This window comes from Amphiura filiformis, chromosome 5 (assembly GCF_039555335.1).
Source record: "Amphiura filiformis chromosome 5, Afil_fr2py, whole genome shotgun sequence".
Classification (NCBI taxonomy): Eukaryota; Metazoa; Echinodermata; class Ophiuroidea; order Amphilepidida; family Amphiuridae; genus Amphiura; species Amphiura filiformis.
In genome coordinates this window covers 69,007,514-69,032,615 of record NC_092632.1, presented here as the reverse complement: position 1 = coordinate 69,032,615, position 25,102 = coordinate 69,007,514, and the positions used below count along the sequence as shown (strand labels likewise).

The 25,102-nt window shown below is 36.2% G+C and overlaps 1 protein-coding gene across 2 annotated transcripts in view; it reads left to right on the top strand.

The window, feature by feature from the left end:
* Positions 1–23,235, top strand: part of LOC140153626 (double zinc ribbon and ankyrin repeat-containing protein 1-like) — a 38,095-nt gene extending 14,860 nt beyond the window's left edge. The window contains exons 9-18 of one of the 2 annotated variants that reach the window (XM_072176420.1): positions 728–742; positions 4,381–4,503; positions 6,057–6,215; positions 7,110–7,326; positions 7,575–7,678; positions 9,953–10,124; positions 11,142–11,248; positions 13,357–13,437; positions 18,255–18,382; positions 18,926–23,235. In XM_072176420.1, the coding sequence (XP_072032521.1) occupies positions 728–742; positions 4,381–4,503; positions 6,057–6,215; positions 7,110–7,326; positions 7,575–7,678; positions 9,953–10,124; positions 11,142–11,248; positions 13,357–13,437; positions 18,255–18,382; positions 18,926–19,175 (1,356 nt within the window). In that variant the 3' untranslated portion in view covers positions 19,176–23,235. The remainder of the gene's footprint in view (positions 1–727; positions 743–4,380; positions 4,504–6,056; positions 6,216–7,109; positions 7,327–7,574; positions 7,679–9,952; positions 10,125–11,141; positions 11,249–13,356; positions 13,438–18,254; positions 18,383–18,925) is intronic. The other variant, XM_072176421.1, reaches the window with a different exon arrangement.
* Positions 23,236–25,102: the final 1,867 nt, after the last annotated feature.

Genomic DNA, 25,102 nt, shown 5'->3' with positions numbered 1-25,102 from the left:
CATACAACTTGTCCTGATGTTTGAAAGTATTTTTGCTAAGTGTATGATCATTTAATTGTTTTAAATGAGTGTTTTTAGGTGAGATTTCATGGCATGAACATTTTAAATTCAAGGATAAAAGCAAGGATTAGGTTCAGAATTATACATTTAGCATTTAATGAGTTCCGTTTATGATTTGGGAAAGTATCCCTTTCTGTAATTGCTCCAAAGGGCATTTGGGATAACCAGTGTTAGAAATATGGTGATTCAGTGTGCTTTGAAACTTTCTTGAAAAGGCGCTTTATAAATGTTGTAGTATGTATTCAAGTTGAAATCCATATACCTGCTATGGAAGACATGACCTTACAGGGAGTGTGAATTTCAAATGGGGTTGCCTGAATGGATGACTCCATTTGAAATCAACACCCCCTGTGTGGGAGATTAAGGTCATGGTATTGTCTTCCATAGGGGGTGTGGCGTACGGATTTCAGCTGGAATAGCCATATGCTGACTTCCGTCTCCGCTAAATTCATAACATAACATAACACGACTTTAAAAGTGTCAAAATGCGAACCAGTATAACATTCATTTGAGTTTTTGGCCCGTAAAAATTAATGAGGGCCTAACTGGTCCTTGAAAATGTTTGTTATATCAAAAACGGGGATAACACACTGTTCAGATTCACAGATAATAATATGCCAGTTGTAGATTAAGATAGTATATTTTCTCCTTTTTATTCTTATTAAAGATGTTCTTCAGTCCTGTAAGTATGGATTCTTCCGTCTTTTTGCTGCATGCTGTAAACTTCACAAAATCTTGCATGTGAAACATATATATTTGGCATGCATGTATTTGACCAATATTGAAACTTACCTTTTATGCCCCTACTTTAAGGGGGTACTACACCCCTGGCCAATTTTGTGCCTATTGTTGCATTTGTCATATAGCGCATTGGTGACAAGTAGGATATGTATATTATAGGGGCAAGCGCTACAACTACTGCACTGAAAATTCAGCAACTCAAAGAAAATAGTTATTGATTTATTTATCAAATATTGGTTTTCCCTCATTTTTGACTGTAACTCCACAACTGTTGTCGGTGCTGAAATAAAATTTCCAGTGCATTAGTTGTAGTCCTTGCCCCTATAATATACATATCTTACTTGTTACCAATGCGCTATAATTTTTGTGAAAAATGCAAAAATAGGCACAAAATTGGGCAGGGGTGTAGTACCCCCTTAAAGACCACTTGTATATTGCTTCCCATAGAGAAAGTCAAGTTTGACAAACAAGTATTCAGTATTTATCCTGATTTCAAAATTTTTATCTGCCATCCCTTGTAAAGACAAATTCGGATTTTCAGGATACAGAGACAGAAACATTATTTTTGGAATTAATTAATCTGAAAAGGAAGATTGTAGGTATTTTAGAAAAAAGGTACTCGGTTATTTGTGAGCATGCTACATGTGATTGTACTCAACGTTATGTTCCTTGTTGAATTAACACCATGCATGAACATATGTGACATAATCTGCTCCATGGGGGCCAAAGGAGGCATTTTTGACAATTGAGTTACTAAAATTATTACCTTATACTTATACAAACATCAGGCTATCATATACTGAAAAAATCAAAGGTCTAGCGTACTTGGTTTTAGAGTACACCACATTTCGCCATACTGCATTTTAGAAACGCTTGCTGTTAGAATAAGAAAATTTTTAATGCTAATTTATTGCACATTCTAGGGAAGCGTGGTTACCGCTTTTAAAATAACCGAGTGAGAGGGTTTTCAAGAAAATATTTTTCCTGTCAAAACTGAAGCATCCTCTGTATAAAAGAAAATATGAATATTAACTGCACATCATATATAACGATTCGTGATACCCAATTGTGGCACATTTGTTGTCGTCTATGAGGCAGAGAATTTTATTTCAATTTTATATACGCCAAAATATTTTTTTAATTGAGCGAGAATGGCGATAGAAAAACCCTTGAAAATTCCATGTAAAAATGACATTAGACCCTACCAATGATTACCGTTTCGTTTTTATGGTAATCTAATCTTTTATTTCCTGATATAAAATTAGGGGTCTAATGTGGATTTATTGTATAAATGATGAAAACATCGACGTGTATACAAGAAGCTACAAGAAAAATGGTAGGCCACGCCACACCGACATATGTTTGGTATCTGGCGAAAGCACGTGCGAGTCAAAATCGATATAATGTATGAAAAACTATTGTGCGTGGGCTCATATATTGTATATAGAACACACAGTTATCAACAATTGAGCGCTATTAATACACATTAATGTTTTTAAACAAATAAAATTCCAAAATATGGTACGTTTTCTGTCTTTGCTTGTCACGTGGTATGTTGAAGTAATGAAGTTGCGATTATATGTTTAAATTTTCATCATGATGCAATCAAGCCCTTACGGCCGAGTGGTCTAAGGCGCTGGTGTTATGTCAATAATGTATAGTACTGCTCAGTGCAGCGTGGGTTCGAACCCTGCCGGCGCCTCTGCCAAAATAAATTTTATTTTTATTTTTGTTTATATTTCAAATTATGTTAGGGAAATGTGGCTGGGAGAATGTATGTATGGCGAAGAGTGGTGTGGTTTTAGAGTTTTGTGATGTGTATTTTCTTATGTCAGTTATGTCACTTTATCTCAGTTTCAAATGTGTTGCCTTTGGCCCCCCATGGACCAGATGGTGTCACATATACATACCGTATTTCGTCAAATAAACGCCCCCGGGAGGCGTTACATTTTCCCAAGCGGAGGGGCGTTTATTCAAGGTCAATTTTAGAACGATAATTCCCGTTAAAATCATTAGGTAAAGTAAAAACACATGTTAAAATGACAAACTATGAACTAGAAACACTGGCTCACTTCCGGGTTTCTGATCCAGATTTTCGCCAATTATTGACACTATTATTGACCATGTGCGCGACTTGGTAAGCTTACTACACAAGATAGCATGGAAATATCGGCATTTTTGAAACATCTTGGTTGAAAAAAGTGGTGGGGGCGTTTATTTGAGGGGGGGCGACTATTTGATGAAATACGGTATTCTCCAAAATAACTTGAACCAAGTTCAATCTTGTTTTCCATAATCGAGAAAAACAAAACAAGAACACAACGCACAACAGCAGAAATCCTATTTACTGGAATGTTACCTGTCTTCTAATGGTGAATGCTATACCATGAATTATCAGTCACTGTTAGAAAAGTGGTACTAGCCCCCTCAAGTGATTTTATTACAAAGATGTTGTATGAGTTGAAGAAAATGTGTCTATGAATATATTTGGTTGTAGCATACTACATTGCACTAGCAGCAGTGGTTATGATTTAAGAATAATTGCTGGGGGATCAAATACTAAAACAATATCATGAAAATGCTATCAGCAATTGTCTCAAGTTCAATCTTCAGCCATTGCTGGACTGTAAATTGCTGGCATGTCAAGGCAAATATAGATACTGAAATATTATTTTTAGAATTAAATTTGTAAATGGCATAATTTCTGAGGGGCAGACGTATGCATCTGGAATGCAATCATTTATGAAACTGCAAAAATATTGTAATTTGTTTGTGTTAATGCACTTTGTTGAAGTCATTAAATAAACATTGACTGCCTATAGCTGCGGATGAAGGTGATGGCAAAAGTTGTTACTCCCACCCTAGGTGCCCTTCATACACGGCTTTCTACCAACAATGACACCCTATGATTGTTTTATATACCTCATACTTGCTTCTGTTTGTCTTCTAATTGATTAAGTACTATACCTAGAAGCTAATATGGGCTGCTATAAAGGTTATTATTCTGGTTATATACTGGTACTGTAAGAACAACACTAGAAAATGGACCTTTCTTATGCTATCTATATGCTTTATATATGAGCACATTTTTAATATTATTGTTTTTTCATAAAGTATGTAGTGTGAAGAATGGGTTTGCAGAGAAAATATATATGTGCTATTATTGGGGGGGGGGTGTATTATATACATGTGCCCCTCTGATGAGTGTAGTAAAGATATTTTTAAAATTTAGTTTAACAACATTTAGAAGGCATAGTTCTATGTATGAGGTATATAGCTGGCATGGATAACACAGGATATAAATATTTATAAAGTCTTTTCTTTTCTCTACTTTATTATCTTTATTGTCTTATTGCATGCTAATTGATAATAATCAAAAGGTCTTCTTCGTTCTTCTTTACATATGCTGTCCAACACCCCTTCTATTTCAAAGGAGTCAACCGGACAGGATGTGGTGCGCTTGCTGTTTATTTGTTACTTTCTTGCTGATGATGTCTTGAGATATTCTTTAACTTCCTCTTTGAAGTTTTCTTTGTTCACTATCCTGTAATTATTTTCTTATTTGACATTACTTTACAGAGTACACATAGTGGCAGTGTTGGCCCACCAAGTCCATCAAAAGGAGGGAGATTACTATGTTGCAATAAATGTGGACGAGTGAATAACAGTGATGCTAGATACTGCGATTGGTGTGGGGCTAAGGTAGGTACTATCAAGAAATATTGTGCACTCACTACTCTCTACATGTACAGCATGATTCTGTTGAAGTAACAAAGCAGAATACTCCAGTCTGATACAGGTCTCGCACTGCCACTTGCTTGATTCAACCCCCTGAAACACAAGCATATCCATTTCATAAAAGAAAAATAAACTTTTGTAATAAGTTGAAAACCAAGATAAATGCATTTGCTATATCAGGCTACAGGATTATGCTTAATATCAAGTGCCTTAAGGGCTGGGGTATGAGCGTTTGGACAGTATTTATTTTGGGACATTAGAGCACATCAGACATATCGAATTGCATTCTGAATACGAAGAATGTCATTCTGATATCAAATAATTTAGATTTTTTGTATTTTGCATTTTAATACACATTTTATGGCAAATCATTAAAAATTGATATTTTTGATATTTAACAGTACTTGAAGTAAACTTTATAAATCTGATGATTTATACTTAAAGTGTATGTAGGTGGGATGAAAAGCCGACGATTAATTGAAAATTTTGACCTTTCGTATTGAAGATATGGATTTTTTTCCCAAAACACAAAAAAAAATTAGGTCTTTTTTTTTAGGTCAAAATTTTCAATTGACCGTCGGCTTTTCCTCCCTGCTACATACACTTTAAGAATATATCATTAGATTTATATAATTTACCGAGGACTGTTATATATCAAAATTGGAAAAATATCAAATTTTTATAATTTGTCATAAAATTTGTATTATATTGTAATTTTTTTTAAATGAAAATTATTTGATATCAGAAAGACATGCTTCGTATTCAGAATGCAATTCGATAGGTCTGAGGTGCTCTCATGTCCCACAAAAAATACTGTCGAAACGCAATAAACGCTCATTTTGGATCCCTTAAGGGGTACTACACCCCTGGCCAATTTTGTGCCTATTTTTGCATTTTTCTCAAAAATTATAGCACATTGGTGACAAGTAAGATATGTATATTATAGGGCAAGGACTACAACTACTGCACTGAAAATTCAGCAACTCAAGGCAAGTATTTATTGATCAAATATTGGTTCCCCTCATTTTTGACTGTAACTCCACAACTGTTGTCTGTGCTGAAATACATTTTCCAGTGCAGTAGTTGTAGTCCTTGCCCCTATAATATACATATATTACTTGTCACCAATGCACTATAATTTTGAGAAAAATGCAAAAATAGGCACAAAATTGGGCAGGGGTGTAGTACCCCCTTAAGTGTGTAAGCAATGTCCAGATTTACGTTATTACTGACACGCAACCTCTCATCAACCTAGTAAGGCAGCATTAACTGCCCTTACTCAGACACATACTGAGGATGCCAGTGAAGGAGCCCTGAAGAAGATATACTCTTTATGTTCCATCATATGACAAAAGGAGACCAGGGCAACAAAGGCCCAGCTATCTGACTTATATACACAAGCTATGCTATGGTGCTTGGAAACACTTTGTAGTCGTCTGCTCCATAGTCGAATGAAATGAATGATAACTGTCATATCAATGGGTATTAAATTAGATGTTATTGCATTCCATTCTCAGCCTGCACCAACAATATCCTTACTGAACTGTTCTAAATGCCGTGCAACCAACCAGGCTTATTCAACTTTCTGTCATTCCTGTGGGTGCATGATAGGAGCCCCACCTAGAGCAGATCCACGCAATAATGGTATCACTGTTGGAGGGCGCTCTACATCGCAGGTAATATAATTGTGTCAGTGGGTACCATCACTCTCACTATAGCTATAGTCTGTCAACTCAGAAGTACACTCAGAAGTACAAAGTAAATAAACCTCGGAATCTGGAGGTATGAGAACAATTATTTCAGTGCAATGTGCGTGTAAATGCTTCTTTGGCGCACCAACTGCTGCGTGATTTGTACTTGCTGAGCGTTCCACGCTCTTTATGCGTCACATTTTTTAACACAAAGTGTGTGTGATGCAAAGCATCAACCTCTGATGCAACAAATTTACTTTGTACTTCTGAGTTGACAGACTATATGACCAATGTTCTAAAAGTTTTAGAATAGATGCTAAATACTGTTTGGCTTATCTTGGTTATCGTTTAGAAATGGCATCCTAGGGTAGTTTGCACCATCGCCTTAAATACCGTATTTCGTCAAATAGTCGCCCCCCCCCCCCCCCTCAAATAAATGCCCCACCACTTTTTTCAACCAAGATGTTTCGAAAATGCCAATATTTCCATGATATCTTGTGCAGTAAGCTTACCAACTTGCCCACATAGTCGCAAATAGCGTCAATAATTGGCGAAAATCTGGATTGGAAACCTGGAAGTGAACCAGAAGTCAGTGTTTCTAGTTCATAGTTCGTCATTTTAGAGTGAAAAAGTTTACCTAATGATTTTAACGGGAATTATCGTTCTAAAATTGACCTTGAATAAACGCCCCCATTGATTTGACGAAATACGGTAGCTTATGACAAAATGGTGTAAAGAATCCTAATTTACATGCAAGGTTAAAATGTGATGAACTTTCACTTTTAAGCTTTCCATAACTCTTATAAATTTCCCATTTAATTTGGATATTCAAAGACTTCTTTAGTAGTTACCATCAGTGATCGTCTCATCTATTCACAGGTAATTGACAAAGCAGAAGGCAGTGCATCCTGGGTCCCGATGTCCATGCCAGCTCCACCACCAGAAATGGAGACAGTCGGCACACAAACTGTTGGGTTGTTCTTCAAATCTACAAAAGGGTTAGCCCTGGAAGAAAAAGTAAAGGAAGACCAGAAGGCATTACAAGAAACTATGAGTGATAAGAAGCCTGTGTTAACTGCAATTAGTCCTGGCAAAGGTAGGCGATCAATTGTATCAAAAGCCTTATGAGAACCAAAGTTTGATACAAAATCAGGTATATTGTATTGTAATATACTTAATATACCCTGACAAAGGTAGGCGATCAATTGTATCAAAAGCCTTACGGGAACCAAAGTTTGATTCAAAATCAGGTATATTGTATTGTAATATACTTGAAAAAACTTATTTCTCTTCCTATAGGCCAAAAGAATTTGTGCTAACTGGTTTGAATTGTACCTATTTCAGGTTATTGGAGACAACAGATGGATCATATATGTGGCCATCTAAAGGCCTATGCACAGAACAACCAAGACTTCAGAAATCTAATTGGTGAACCCAGAATGGGAAAAGTAAGTGGATGTGTGTTGGGCTATTCCAGTTGAAATCCATACACCCCCTATAGAAGACATGAACTTTATCTCCCACACAGGGAGAGTAGATTGCAAATAGTCGCCATTCAAGTAATTCCATTTGAAATCTACACTCCCTTTGTGGAAGATTAAGGTCATGTCTTCCGTAGGAGATGTATGGATTTCAATTGGAATAGCCAAATAGCCCATTGGTAGCCTCATGTACAAAAAATGTAATCAGCCTTTCAAAAAAGTACCAGGCAAAGGCAACAGATTTTCTTTTCTTAAAGATTTGTTCTTTTCTTATTCTGTCGGTCCGTGCCACGTCACTTCCGGTTGATCACGGTCGAGTGAAAACAAGTCCCTGATTCGATTTTTGTTGACAATTTCTGTCATTGGTGTTATGTAAATTTCGATCGCAAATAGTCAGTGGAATCAAACAACCGCTTTCTAAGTCTTCAGAGTGGAAAAAACTTACTTGATTTACCGCTTATATACTGACAAACTTAAAATTAAATTCCATGGTCGAGTGTCGCTTTTTTCCGAAATTGAACATCACTCCAGCAACATCGCTATGTAGCCTCCTTCACAGCCGGTTTCTGTTGTTCATAACAAATCGTGAGCCACATGCAGTTTGGGCCCGAGACTAGAGATAGCCCGGATGTCCGACCGACAGAATACCCCATGTACAACATTAGATCTCAAATTTGTGTCTTGCCGATATAAAAATCATTTGCCGTGGGCATAAAATATGCACTAACCACAGTACAATTCTCTTAATCACCATACAATTCTCTTAATCACCATACAATTCTCTTAATCACCATACAATTCTCTTAATCACCATACAATTCTCTTAATCACCATACAATTCTCTTAATCACCATACAATTCTCTTAATCACCGTACAATTCTCTTAATTTGATTTTACTTGTGAAGAATAATTCAACTACATTCATATTCATAAAAATTAACAAATACATAATAAAAATAAAAAATACAATAAATATAGAAATGCACTTAAAAGGCTTACACAGACCCTAATGTCAAATAACAGGTTTGTCTAAAAAAGCAGTTGGAGACAAAAGCTGGATTCCATTAAGGCTCATGCAAGAAGACACATTATGGACAGTATAGAAAGTGAAAAAAAAACACCACAACTCAAATTTGTGTCTTGCCGATATAAAAATCATTTGCCGTGGGCATAAAATATGCACTAACCACAGTACAATTCTCTTAATCACCATACAATTCTCTTAATCACCATACAATTCTCTTAATCACCATACAATTCTCTTAATCACCATACAATTCTCTTAATCACCATACAATTCTCTTAATCACCATACAATTCTCTTAATCACCATACAATTCTCTTAATCACCGTACAATTCTCTTAATTTGATTTTACTTGTGAAGAATAATTCAACTACATTCATATTCATAAAAATTAACAAATACATAATAAAAATAAAAAATACAATAAATATAGAAATGCACTTAAAAGGCTTACACAGACCCTAATGTCAAATAACAGGTTTGTCTAAAAAAGCAGTTGGAGACAAAAGCTGGATTCCATTAAGGCTCATGCAAGAAGACACATTATGGACAGTATAGAAAGTGAAAAAAAAACCACCACAAATTACTTACGGTACATTAGAAGTTATTTTAAATATATTGAATATAAAATGAAAACATACCTCTTTATTTCATAGTAATAGTACTTGGCATAAGACTTCTTGTGTGGGAATGAGGCTCTTGCATATGGTAGACGTAGTCTGTCTCATCTCAAGTTGAGAGTAACGTCATGTTGGATTTCGCAGTGGCAGATATGAATTGCGCGAACGTAATCCTGCGAGTCATACATATACACACATGTAGAAGGGCGATTTGTCCTTGCGCTGGCGGCGCAACTGCGTAAACACACTGATTCGAATATGCCACTGCGAAATGCAACATGGCGTTACTCTCAACTTACGATGAGACACACTATAGACCACTTGACATGTGACGTCAATGCCCGGCAGTGTGCATGCAAATTGTGGCAATTTCCATTGTTCTTTGCCCTGCAGTGTGCGTACGCATCGTAGTTTGGTCAGGGCACATGCATTTTAAATCACCCACCACATTTCATTTAGTACAAGAAAGCCATTGAACAGTGTAGCGGTTCGTTCAAGCATATCGATAGACCAGTCCCTTGTATTTGTTGATAAACAACGATGTCAAGTGGCCTATAGAATTTGTAGTGAAATTTGATCTAATATCAACTTGCAGATGACTGCAGCAACAGTCCATGAGGATGGATATGAGATGAATTTAAATGCGCTATTCAATCTTAGAGGACCTAAAGATGCCTTCACTGGCAAACCTATGGGAATATCTAAAGGACTTAGTAATCTGACTGAAGGAAGGAAATCTGGACTCACAGGGAGTACATCTAGTCTAGGTAAGTCTTCATTGTCAATGTCCCACCCCCCCATATGTGTGGATGATAAAATATTTGTGTATCAGAGATACACAAAATGTATATTGACTCATGTACATTGTATGCACAAAGATGGCATATTGGAACATGTGCTTCACATGTGCACAGAATGATGATGCTTTGATGAAGGAAAGAGTGTTGTAGTAAATGGTTCAATATCAGGAGGTATGGGGGCCTAATGGTCTAAGGTGCTGAACCATGCAAGGTGCAAAGTCAGCTATAAAGTGCAAAAAGCATGCATGCCCAGACTATAAAATTGATTATGTAAGTGGAACTTGGGTAAGCCAAAGGCTACTATTTTCTATTTGACTTCTCGAGAGAGTGAGACCACCTTAGATTGTGCGTATAAACAAAACGTTCTTTGAGACAATGTGCGAGATTTAATATTACGCGCACTGGATTATGCACTGATGTCACTTGTGGGAAGCCAAATGGACTATAGATTGTGATTCTAAACAAATCATGGGCAAATAGTGTGAAAAACCTCATTCATGCCAAGTGTGATGTCCCCCAATTATGATGATCTGTGGGACTATTCCAGTTATCAACTATACTCCTTCTATTAAAGACATGACCTTAATCTTCAACAAAGGGTGTGTGAATATCAAAATGCAGTTACTTAAATGAGTGACCCCATTTGGAATCTACACCCCCTGTGTGAGAGATTATGGTAATGTCTTCTTAAGGGGGTGTGTGGATTTCAATGGGAATAGCCCATTAGAATAAAATAGAATATAGATAAGTCTCAAAGAGAACCAATTGGTAATTGCTCTGTGCATAACACTGTGGTAAATCCACCATATCGGTATCTCGCGCATGGATATGTATACATCAAACAGTGAAAGCGTTTTGCTTACTTGTTTTTTTTTGGCAAGCACAAAACTATTTTCACTCTGCTCTGTGTCTTTATTGTATCAGAATGTATTCCTAGAAATAATGGTATTGATCATCTTTTAATGTGTATTTTTATTGCTTCAGATTCAGTTGGTCATACCACTAAGCTAGACAAGACAAGTACTGGTGGTAGCAAGACAACCACACCCAAGAAGAAGAAACCGAAGAAAAGAGTGGAGGAAAAATTAACAGTAAGTATGCCAGTCATGTCTTTAACTATTAAATCAGGGCCAAAAAAGTGATAATAACATTGACATAAAAAATTGAGAAATTGATGAGTTGGTTGCAAGACCAAGAAAAGGATTGTTTGTTATCCTCCACAACTTTTCTGGGGTAGGGGAGGGCACTGTGGCACAGAGGTACAGGCTCTACCTCGCAATTGGAGGGTTGCAAGTTCAAGCCTCGTTAGTGCCATTGCATTGTGTACTTATGCAAGGGGTTTTACCTCACTTTTCTCTCTCTACCCATAGGTGAAATGGGGAGCTGTTAGGAATATTGTCCATTGAGTGCTACACAAAGTATGCCTTAGGCATTGTATGGCAGCTGTTATACTCTAACGATGGTGGAATAATTGTAACGTGCTTTCATACATGTGAAAGGCACTGTATAAATTCCAACATTTATTTATTTTTCAACAGAAAAACTTTGTTTTAAATATTCCCAAGACCAAACTTACACTACCAGATTCCTAATGGCCTTCAAATTTCACACCTTAAACACTGATCTGGAGCGTGTGAAAATACCAACCCTAATCACTGACCTTCTTGTAAAAAAGGGACCTTTTTCACTGACCGATAATATTTAGGCACCCTTTTCACTGACCAACCATAAAAAAGGTAGACTATCCTTTTCACTGACCTGCCGTAACTAACACAATTACATTTAACATTGATAAATCTATGATACTCACCAAAGGGACTTACTACATGAAGATAAGATATGGATGTATGACAGTTTGTTGTCCTCCAAATCCATACCCTAATTGCCAACCTAATTCGTCAAATCCATACCCCAAACGCTGACCTGTGCTGAAATGTTTGCCCTTTTTTCCAAAATAACATGAAATTGCTACCCTAAACGCGGTCCGCACGGACCATGACGATGCGTAAAAAAAGTACCCTGTCCTGTGTCTTGTGGACTTCAGCTCAAGAATGACAACACATTTATTCTGAGTGCCCCCCCCCCCCCCGGTCTGTACATCCTGTCGCTTATGTAACTCCTTGGAATGGTTTTATTGTTAACCAGGAACATAGCAAATTAATCCATGCAATAAGACAATGCACAAGAATTTGTTCTACAGTTAACAGATATTTAAGGAGGGTGGTCCGATCAACAACCTCATCCTAAGGCACAGGAAATGTGGTTGATGGTTGATTCAAATAGTAGCCCTTACTCCATCCCACACATGCTGGCTTTACATAAACATGCTTTTCCATACAACAATTTCATGGTGGTTATGATCAAAGGTGGTCTTGATGGGTTGCATTGTATGGGGGGTATTGTGTAGCCCTACTCCATCCCACACTTGTTGGGTTTACATAAACATGCTTTTTTATACAACCATTTCTAGGTGGTATAATGTTTGAAGCCCTACTTCATCCCACACATACCAATTTGACATAACCGTGCATTTCATAGAACACTTCTTTGTAGTTATGATCAAAAGTGGTCTTGATGGGTTACATTGTGTTGAGGTCATGTGTAGCGCCTACTCCATCCCACACACGCTGGGTTGATGTTTAACCATGCCGTTTCATGTAATCATTTTTAGGTGGCATAATCAAAAGTGGTCTTGATGGGTTGCATTGCATTGTATGGGGGTCATGTGTAGCACCTACTCCATCCTACACATGCTGTGTTGATGTATAACCATGCTTTTCATATAGGCCTAATCATTTAAAGGTGGCATAATCAAAAGTGGGTTTGACGGGTCACATTATATTGAGGTATTTGTGAAAATGAAAATTATTGATAGAACATGCTTGGTTCGAAAGAGGCAGAACTATGAATAATAGCTTGAATGGGGAAATATCAGTAGCTTATATTGTTAATAAGGACAGAGACTATAAATGTCAATGAAAATGTGGCTGTATGATTAAGTGTGGACTGTTATGGTTATAAACACTAGCGATAGGGAGTAAATTGTGTGTCATACAATGCTTGCAATTGGCAACATTTGACGACGTATTAAAAGGGAAACTATGTAACTGTTTTTGAAATTATCCAAGGTAAATAGTGAGTAAATTAATGTATCTATTTAAATAATGAGTTTCTTTTTATATCTGTCTGTTTATAATAGCCTGCTGAGAAAGACTTGCTGCGTGAAGTAGGACCAAAAGGTGATGGGGATGCGGAAGAGGTTGAACGCCTGTTGGATGAGGTAAGCTTAATTTTACAATAGTCTGAACCATGTGTTGCAGTTTGTAATGCTAAAACCCACACCCTAGCAGCAAATTATAGAAAATATTTTCACAATGGAAGTTACCAGAAAATGTTTAAATGTGGAGTTGTATAACATTTTCATCATAGTTTTAAAACATTTTCAAATGTTACCACAAAACATTTGTAACAGTGTTATCTAAGAGTTAGTTTTTGCCGACAAATATTTTACAACAATATTTAATTTGAAAACATAATAAAACATTTTTTGATACAGAATGTTTAAAAACGTTTTTCTAATCTTTTCTGATATTAACCCAACATCAAATCTCATTCAAAGGTTATATAACTTTTAACTTTAACTTTATCAATTAAAACTTTCCATTACAATACATTAGGTGTTGCTTGACCAAAACACCTTAAAAATGTTGGGATATATGTATGGCTGCTCTATTGTAATGTAGACAACTTCAAATATGATGGGGAAAAGTGGGTATATTTTTTATAAAACCAAGCTATAATGGCCAAGGTACAGACTATTTTCATGCTTTTCCAACCGAATATGTCTTTATCTGTGGGTCAATTTTCCTGAGAACAAACTTCTAAGTAAGTTATTATGATTAAATGAATCATGAAGCCATGAATAAAACCATATGTACTTTTGATCACAATTCATTACAGTGTGGTCTCGTAGTGTAGTTTCTTTTCATTTTGTGGTTTTAAATTAATATAGGCTACAATATGCTCAAATTCCATCGCAAATTGCACTTCATACTCACCCACAGAATGAGTGCCTGATAAATAATTATGCTGTGTTCCTGAAATGATATAATTCGGAAAAAAAGATAAACACATGTCCAACCATGTTGGAGTACTACAGTATTTTGCCTTAATTTGCACTGCCCGATTTGGCACAAAACAAGCTACATATCACCGTGTGATACAGACGTGACTTAGTTCTTTTTACGTGATGATCAGGATAAACGGTTGACCAGTGCGAAACGTTTGTGCAGAATACTGTAATAGCTAGCGAGCCACTTCTTCTTAATATGACAATTTTTCTGATTATATCACTGGCTTGGGTACAGTTATACAATTCATAACTTTCAACCCAGGTGTAAACGGTGCATTTGTTGCACCATAATTTTTGTAAGAGATGTATCACTTTATCGAGTTATATCCATGAATGAATTAAACCATATGTATTTAATCAAAAATGATTTGTGGTATCAAAGTGTTGTTTCTTCTATTCATTTTGTGGTTAATCTCATAAGGTGCAGGAGTTGTTATAAAAGCTTCAGTTTTTAATAAAATGTCTATGTTAATCTATAACAAGAGATTTGAGATAAATCAAATTTACATGAGTCATCAATCTGGTCTCATTGTGAGTTATTGTGGTTTTTTGGTGTTTTGGTTGATCAGTGACCCCAAGCTGTTTTTGCAGCATTTTTTTAAATGAAACATTTCAAAATATGACATTGATGAGATAGACCTACCTCTCAGTCTGACCTATTATTATTGATTAGCACAGGCGATGGTTTAGACCAAGAAATGAGGTACATTCTAGTGGTACCTCTTTTCTTATTATAAATACGTATGTTACTGCTTGTCTTTAGTCACTGAAATTCCTGTGTAGTAACTGGATTCCTTGCACCTATAATATGCATAACTTTTGTTACCAGTGACAGTGTGTTATTATTTTTTTGAGAAAAATGCAAAAATAGTCATAATTTTTTTTAAAGCAAATTTTGGTCCAGTTCAGAAAGGGATATAATAGAATTTTAGTTTGGTATATAGCTTTTCCAATCCTAGCTCTTACAAATGAGTACAATTATTTGTGACCACTTCCTAATTTATTGTTTTTAACAATTTTTTAAAATCCAAATCTACATTTCGTTATTAATTACTCATTACCACCCCCTAACTCAGGGGTGATTTTAGTCAGAAATAGTTAGCATTCCATTCACACCATGTCATGGTGTATTTCCAAGGTATATGTCATAGGTAATTTGTGGTTCCTATCACTTGCCATAGAACACCTTGACTTTGCACCTGTTCCTGTATACCAATCATCTACCACTGCAGGTGAAGCAGGGAGGCAGGCCAAGTTCAACTCATGTCTTTTTTTCACAACTTTTCTGTTAAAAAAAGTTTCTGTTTAAAAAAAACTTTTCTGTTAAAAAAAGTTGCAAATTCAGAACACAACATATAATTATTAATTATTTCAAATGTTGATATAAGTACTAACAGTTAGTCTTCACAAAATTGAGCCCTTAATATTTTATTATGTTGCATTTTACTACATCTTTTAATAGTCAGTACAATTTGTGTTTCACCCGTAGATAAATCAAAGGTCAAAACCATTTTGATCATTTTGATCTCCAAGGGGGTTTCCCTTTATAATCCATATCATTTACCATGATCATTATTTACCACAACAAAGATTGTGTGTGTATATTGTAATGACTGTCCAATTATCTGTATTAGTATCTGTCATGTCTTATTCTGGCTGTGTGTCAGTCAGAGTGGTTCTCCTGGAGAGTTTGAGGGAGGAGCAGCAATTAACCCCAATTTGGGTCGATCATTAGGCATAGAGGGAAGCAACAGGACATGCTTCTTTTCAGGAGTTGTCAGCAAATTCCTGCCTCAAAATGTTTCCAGTTTTGTCTCTAGTTGCATATAATATTTCAAGTTTTGAAACTTAGTTTTAACGAGATAACTGCAACGGGGTATTCCAGTTAAACTCCAACACAGGGAGTATGAATTTCAAATAGGTTTACCTGAATGGGTAACTCCATTTGAAATCTACACCCCCTGTGTGTGGGATTAAGGTCATGTTGTTCATAGTGGTGTATGGAATAGCTTTATAGATTAGGAAATGTTAAAGGTTTGTGTTTGGCATAAGACAACACATAGTTTGGGTTTATATCCATGGACGAATCCAGAAACCAGCATCCCCAGGGCCCAGCTTTTATTGACCCTGAGGGTGCTAAGGACCCTATGAAATTGACAGATGGGGTGGGGGAGGGGGAAGAACCAAGCAAAAGGTTTTGAATTGTTCCATATTGGTTTTTCTGATAATTTAGGCTTGATCATGAGGGTATGTTTTTTCATACTTTTTTGGGGAGTGGTGGCTTGGTTTAACAAGAGCGATAACCGCACCATAGCTGAACCATGTGGCTTCGGCAGTACATTGTGGTAGGCCTATACCACTGTCACAGTATGACCCCTTAAATTACAGCTCAATTGAAGCATTTTGAAAACTTGAACTTTGACCCCTTTATTGCCCCTTAATGACCTTAAATGAATTTTAAAATATTCTTCAACATGTTTAGAATGTCATCAGGATCATTGCGTTTAATTTCAGCTCAATCGGAGCATTTTGGAAAACTAGACCTTTGACCCCTTTATGACCCCTTAATGACCTGAAATGAATCTTAAAATGTTTTTAAAATGTTTAGAATGTCATAAGGATCATTGCTTATTAATTTCAGCTCAATTGGAGCATTTTGAAAAACTTGACCTTTGACCCCTTTATGACCCCTTAATGATCTTAAATGAATTTAAAAATATTTGTTAAATGTTTAGAATGTCATAAGGATCATTGCATTTAAATTTCAGCTCAATTGGAGCATTTTGAAATCCTTGACCTTTGACCCCTTTATGACCCCTTAATGACCTGAAATAAATTTTAAAATGTTTTAAACATGTTTAGAATGTCATAAGGATCATTGCATTTAAATTTAAGCTCAATCGGAGCATTTTCGGTTAAAATGACCTTTTTTGACCCCTGTGACCCCTGGATGACCTCTGACGTTTGGAAATATTTTTATTATATTCTTTATGTTTTCCTCTTTCATATGACACCACTCATGGCGCCATACCTTCGTGGCATTTAGAGATATGTCCATTTCAGACCAAATGGTTAGTCAGTTAGCTAGTGGTTAGTCAGAGAGCGTGGCGCAATGGTTAGGGTACTTGCCTTTAGTGCATGAGGTCCCGGGTTCGATTCCCGGCGGTGGCGATTTGCTGGGATATTGACTTGGAAAAAAAAAGTCTGAAATTAATTGGCAACTTCTGTAGATTAAATTCAGACTTCCGCTCTCCCCATGGTTCATTTAGCATTGGGTAAATGATTCATGTAAGTACTCCATCCTTCGGAGGGGACGTTAAGCCGTCGGTCCGTGTACAGAGAGCCATACCTGTACATGTATCTCGCAGCCAGTTTCGAAAAGAGTAGGGTGTTAACCCTGACTGTTCCTAACCCGTCCCGGTGTTCAAATGGACCCCAATGGAAATAAGCTTCAATAGAGGCTTTCTTGGGTTATCCAGGGTTGTCAAAACCCGAAGAAATCAAATCAAATCAAAAAGTAAGCTAGTAAGCTAGTAACATTCACTCATGTAGGCTGATACCCTTTCATGGTTCAGCAAAAATATTTGAAGTATTTGATTATGCTAACTATGCCCACGGTAAGGGGTAAGTCACTTTAAAGGTGGTGGTCCAATTGTAATGCACAATGTTTTCTACCTCACATTGAAGCCCATCAACCAAACAAGTTTTGACTTAATTATTGCTCCAGCAATTTTGATTCTAGATTTGTTTCTAGATTCTGTACCACCAAGTTACTACATACTTGTTCATAATGCATAAAAGGAACTTATTTCGGGCCTAATATTTCACTGGAGTTAGTAGAAAAGAATTTTGATGAGGTAAAGTGGGGGAGGGAGATGAGGCTGTCAATTGGGTCACCCACCTTGAAATCAGATTTGATACTGACATAGTTACTAATGTTTACTGTAATATATTCTCAATTTTAGGGTGCCAGTGCCAAGGTTGAGAACCCAGATGGTATACCAGTGCTGATGGTAGCGGTAATGAACAAACATTTTGAATGCCTTGATGCCCTTGTCAATGCAGGAGCAGATATAGACAAGAGAGCTGGATCGTAAGTTTTTTTTTTCTTTTCCTTTCCCTTCACTCCCTTCTTTTCACTTCACTTCAATTCACTTTTCACTTCACTTCACTTCACTTCACTTCCCCCCTCCCCTCCTCTTCACTCCTCTCATCTCTTCTAATTGCATCTCCTCTCTCTCCCTCCTTTTTTTCTTTTCATTTCCCTTCACTCCTTCTTTTCACTTCACTTCTCTTCACTTCCCCTCCCCTCTCCTTCACTCCTCTCCTCTCCTCTAATTACCTCTCCTCTAATTGCATCTCCTCTCCCTCCTCCCCCCCCCTCCTCTTCACTCCCCTCCTTTCTTCTCCGCTCCTCTAATTACATCTCCTCTCTTCCCCTCCTACCCTTCCCCCTCTTCACTCCTCGCCTCTCTTATCACATCTTCTCTCTCCCCCTCCTCCCCACCCCTCCTCTTCACTCCTCTCATCTCATCTCTCTCCCATTTCCCCTTCCTGCTCTTTCTAGCTTTAAACGTAAATGAAACTACCTCTTCTGCAATATAATTTTCTTTCACTTTCTATCACACTTTTTCAGGAAAAATAACACGGCTCTGCACGAAGCTGTGTCCCTAGGACCCTCCGGCAAGGAAGGAGTCACTAAGCTGCTAAGTCTGGGTGCTAGTACTAAGATAAAGAACAACAAGGATGAGACGGCATATAGCCAAGCATCTAGAGAAGGACATGAGACAGTTATAGCTGCGTTTGCATCAACAGCTGGTCAAGGAATGCTCAATAAACTGATGAGACAAACATCTAAGATAACCCTAGATGATGATGGTTTTTGAAAACAAGGGATGAGACAAACGTCTAATATAACCCTAGATGATGATGGTTTTTGAAAACAAGGGATGAGACAAACATTCAAAATGTCACCAAATGAGCACTTCTATATACAGAGACTCTGTCTATGTAAGGATAGGTAGTCTTTCCTGAATAAATTTGCCAGGATTAGATCACAGAAAATGTTAAGTTTCTTCTTTATGAGTGCAGATAAAACTTACTTTATTGTCAAAGAGAGTGCTGGCTTACGATGATTGCACACCTTGTAACTCTTAATACATCTCAAAAAAGAAAATGTTGTTTCCAGACATGTAAGGCATCACAGACAAATTTGTTTGATCTTTGGATCGACCGTCGATCCTGCTTCGATGGTTGTTATTAATGAACTATCAACTAATTAATATGAATTAACGCTAAATTTATATTGGTTAATATCACTACAGGCACAAATTACTATTTTATCCCAATTAACAACAGTAAATTAATTGATTTCATAAATTATAAGGATCGACCAAGCATCGATGGTCGATCGAAAGATCGAACAAATTTGTTTCCATTGCCTAAAGAAACTGAACAATTATAAGGTAGTTTGTTCAATCTTTTTATATTTTGTTTGTAGAATGCAACAAGGTTGGAAGTACATACTATTAACAAAATGATTTGAGAACCTTATTCATTGTCAGCAAAATTAATAATCAACCTAAAAAGAGTACTTAAAAGTCACTCCAAACTGACAGAAGTACTGATGGTTTATTATGTACTAAGTTGAAAAACATCCTGACATTGGTGTCATTACTTCCTAAGCAAACTTCCAGTTCACTTGTTAAAAATAAAACTGCTTTGGTCTCCTGATTAAGCATAGTCGTCACTTGATATCCTTTGATGGCTTGTTATACTATGACTTAAATCCCTTGTCTACATTCATTTCGGTCCTTCTAAGGGGTGTTGGGGGGTAGAACTGGGTCTTTTCTAACTTAATGCAGTAGTGCAGGTACATGCTGTATTGTATTATGCAAAAAATAATTTCCTATTTGAAAATTGCTCGCTTGCTAAGGTTATGTTCAAAATTCAATATAAAATTATATATTTTTAAAGCAAATTGACAAAGCAGTCCTATTCTGAGGACAGATGTGAAAAAAAACCACATTTTAAGATAATTACACAAATGTAGTTCATGCCCCCCCCCCATGAAAAACATGTATGTGTTCATAATAAAATGTTCTTTCTAATATCCATTTCCCTGAGGCAGTACATTCATTTTAATGACCAAAATGGTAAAGAAATTGTAAGGCATATCTTAAATTTAATTCAATTTTAATACATACAGAGGGAGCTGTTGATGTGGCTTTACACTTCCAGGGGTCAGTGACACAAAGGCGTAACTCCATTTTGGCCATTCTGAGAAAAATTAGTTTCTTTTAAGATAATGGTCCACATTGACTTATGTAGTTAAGTCTATGTTTCACTGGCCATAGATTTCAATGGGTGTTTAATGGAATTGCTAATATGTGTTTATGGAAAGTGTTCATGTCTCTGAAAATTTTGATATCAAAATATCATTTAATGTCTTTGTGTCACTGATCCCTCGACTTATTCGAGGGAGTATCATCCATTTCAACATAATTTTGTAGTAATTGAAGTAGAAATATGTGTAATAGATTATTTGAGTTCTGTGAGCACTGTATGATATGTATGAATTTTAGTATTAGTAGGCTTACCTCATAACAATGCACATATATAGAGAAACAACTTTTTACCAGAGTGCCTTTATACACCAAACAAGGTCCACAGAGGGTCTCATCCTAATTGTCAAATTCATATTTTTATATAAAATTGAAAGCCACCTTGAACAATTTTATCATTAATTGAAGCATTTTCTTTCAGTTGTATTTTTAGGCTTTTACACTGTCTCTTTATGTTAACTGGAATCACAGTCATTATTATGAAAGAGTATTATAAAACTGGAGTAAGTATTATAAACATATCATGTGTACTTAAAAGTAGCATTTTTGAGTCATATACTTATTCATACTGTGCAATTTTGTCCTAGGTCTTATACCTAAAAACAATGTACAGGGGCAATCAAAATATTAGTAATTTTACTAAGATACTGGCTATTGGCAAGGAGATATCCAAAAAATGATATAATAATTATATTATAGAGATACGCAAGTTGTTCAAAAAGATGTTTGTGAGCCCTGGTCTTTGGGTATACATGTAGTGATAGGAATCAAAAGATAGCCCTAGTATAGGGCCTTTAGACCGTGACGATCCAAAATCATGCTATATCATAAATCCTGGCTATATCCAGAGAACTGCTGAACCCAGTAGAGCAGTCACTTGGTTTTAGCGTTTCTCGGGTACAGTGTGTTTAAAAGGCACTATAGTAGGGCTATCAAAAGATAGGAATACTCTTTGAAATCAGATGACATGCCATCTCCAGGAGTAGGCTCCAGGGCAGTGGCATACAGTGGTAGCACCAGGAATTTGTTGCCGGAGCAAAGTGAAATTTAAGAGCAGCAAAAAGCCTACAATTTGGCATGTAATGTCAAAAATAGTGGAATTTTCTGTACTTTTTGGTTCTAAATGTGGGGCTGGGTAAGCCAGGAAGGGCATAGCTCAAGTTTGGTGGGAAAAGTGCCCCCTTTGCACCACCACTGGTGGCATATCTCAAAAAAGGAGGAGAAACATATGGCAGAGGAAAAGGGGGATTTCAAAAAAGTTATGAGGACAATGAGGGGAGTAAGGAAATATGAGGAAGAAAAAAAAGAAGAAAGAGAGGAGAGGAGGACAAAAAACATTTCCTTCATCATCTGGTCCACCCTGATCAAGGAGACTGATCCATAGGATAGACATATTTGATGTAATTATCAGTTTAGACATAGACTGGTTTAGGGTATACGCTGGAAATTCTTATTTTGATGTGCTCTTAGGAAGTGTGCTGTGCTTGACACCTTGTCATTAAGCGGTACCTACCTTGGATTTTGAATGCAGGCCCGGCCCATAACCAGGGGGCTGGGGGAAGATGGCCCCCAATCCCAAAATGCCCAAAAAGTCCCCTTTCTTGACCCAAAAAGTCCCATTTGCAAGCCTAGCGAGCGAAAAAATAGGGGTTTGTTATGCCTTTTTGGTCAAAAAAGGTCCAAATTTTGGAGAAAAAAATCCAGCCCCCCCCCATAAATCCTGGTTACAGGTCTGATTGACTGAAACTTTTCAAATAAAATGATGAATTATATTGTTGTATTCTGCAAGTATTCATGCATAGAACTGCATAACTGTTAATGTTTTAGAATTTAGACAGTATTATTGTATTGTATGGTAACAGTGTGCTATTTAAATATAGTTTGTGTAATTTTGTGTACAATTATTTATATATCATCAAGGCCTTTATGTACATAATTTGTTGAAATATTACTATGAAAAGTTGTGTTTTAGCCCAAGATGAAGATGTGTATATATTTTTACTTTGTGCAAGAGTAAAGTGAGAATAAGGCCAAAAAAAAAAAAATATTGTTGTGTTGCCCTCAACCGTCCTACCCTAAATCCTGAAAAATCAGGGTCGCAATTTTTTTTTTTTTTTTTTTTGAATAATGATTTTTACAGATTTGTTCAAAAACTCAATGTTTTTCACTTAAAATTAATATTTTATTGTAAGACTAGTCTTTAATTGTTGTCTAACAGATATCCAAAAGTCAAAATTTACAAATGTCCCCTAATTGAACAAGCATTATTTAATATTTGAGGGGATTTTTAAAAACTGAAGGTTTAAAAAAAAATAATAATAATAATCCGACCGTCCTACCCAAATTTCCCATTTTTCCACTTGAGGGCAACAAAACAATATTTTTTTTTTGCCTAAGCAATAAAGTACTGGATAACCAAGTAGTCGTGTTGAATCATTCTAAACCAAATGTAAGCAATTTGATTAAATTAATTTTTACCTAACACTACAAAGTTCACATTTTGACATTTATGAATCAAACTCACATGTAGTAGGCCTAATGAAGGAAGTTAAGGTGGTACTACACCCCCTGATAAATTTTGTGACTAATTTTGCATTTTTCTCAAAATATAACTACACACTAGTGGTAATAATATTATAGGGGCAAGGAATCCAATTACTTCACTGAAATTACAGTGATTCAAGACAAGTGTTTAATAAGAAATGAGGTACATTCTAGCGGTACCTCTTTTCTTATCATAAATAACGTACTGCTTGTCTTGAGTCACTGAAATTCCAGTGCAGTAACTGGATTCCTTGCCCCTATAAAAATACATTTTGTTAGCAGTGTGTTATTATTTTTTGAGAAAAATGCAAAAATAGTCATAAATTTATCAAAGGGTGTAGTAACACCTTAAACAATTACTCAAAGCTTATTTTTTGCTCAGTCACCTGAGAGCTTATAATTATTTTGAACTCGTATGTATTTTGAACTTGTTACGTACACTGAAATTTCTCATTTTATTGAAGCTTAAGGGCTGGGGTATGAACGTTTGGACAGTATTTATTTTGGGACATTAGAGCACATCAGACATATCGAATTGCATTCTGAATACGAAGAATGTCATTCTGATATCAAATAATTTTGATTTTTTAAATTCGCAATTTAATACACATTTTATGGCAAATCATTAAAAATTGATATTTTTGATATTCAACAGTACTTGAAGTAAACTTTAAAAATCTGATGATTTATACTTAAAGTGTATGAAAGTGGGATGAAAAGCCGACGATCAATTGAAAATTTTGACCTTTCGTATTGAAGATATCGATTTTTTCCCCAAAACACCAAAAAAAATTAGGTCTTTTTGGGAAAAAATCCATATCTTCAATATGAAAGGTCAAAATTTTCAATTGACCGTCGGCTTTTCCTCCCTGCTACATACACTTTAAGAATATATCATTAGATTTATATAATTTACTTCGAGGACTGTTATATATCAAAATTTGAAAATATCAAATTTTTATAATTTGTCATAAAATTTGTATTATATTGTGATTTAAAAAAATGAAAATTATTTGATATCAGAAAGACATGCTTCGTATTCAGAATGCAATTCGATAGGTCTGAGGTGCTCTCATGTCCCACAAAAATACTGTCGAAACGCAATAAACGCTCATTTTGGATCCCTTAAGGTTGAAGAATTGTATCAAATTGGCTTTGGTTTAAACATGAAAAAATCGTTGAGATATGAAGCTTTTGTAAAAGGTGTAAGAAAATATCATCAGTCTGTCAGCGCTGTTTCTCCTAGGTAACTATTATTGTGGTGTTTTTATAATATCCCTACAGATCCAAAGAGCTCAAAAGACATTTGTAATAGTGAAAATAAGCATAATCACTCATCACAGGAAAGCGTTGATGACCTGAATTGAGGTCAAGTGCCGAGCGGCTGTTGCCCGCACTACATAAGCTACACAGCCATGGGCATGGCCGTCCAGTCATCAGCTGACATGCATGGTTATCGGCACTTGTCGTGCTTGCACCTTGTCCGAGCGGACACTGATAAATACTTCGATTTTCCCTTCTTTGGTAACTTTTAAGTCATCATCATTGAGCCGAGTCACTTCCCAGATCTTCGGAATATTTAGAAACTGAAACAAATTTTCACTTATCCAATATTGGTGACTTACTCAGAATAACTTATTGCACAAAAAGAAAGTGCAATTAAAGTTGGCAACGATCTTGGAGTAGCGGCGGGAGTAGCGGTGGGCTCAAAAGCTTCAAAAAAAGGGCCAATTTTCAACGTTTTTACAGGAGAAAGTTGACATTTTTGTTCAGATTGGCATTTGGGGGTTGCACCCCACCCAAACCCGCTCCTCTGGCTACACTCTCAGAAAAAAAGGTGCTACTTAGAACCTTTTTTTGTCCTGTATGTAGAACCCAAAGCAGTAATAAGGTTCTAAAAAGAACCTTAAAAAGTTCTATAAAGA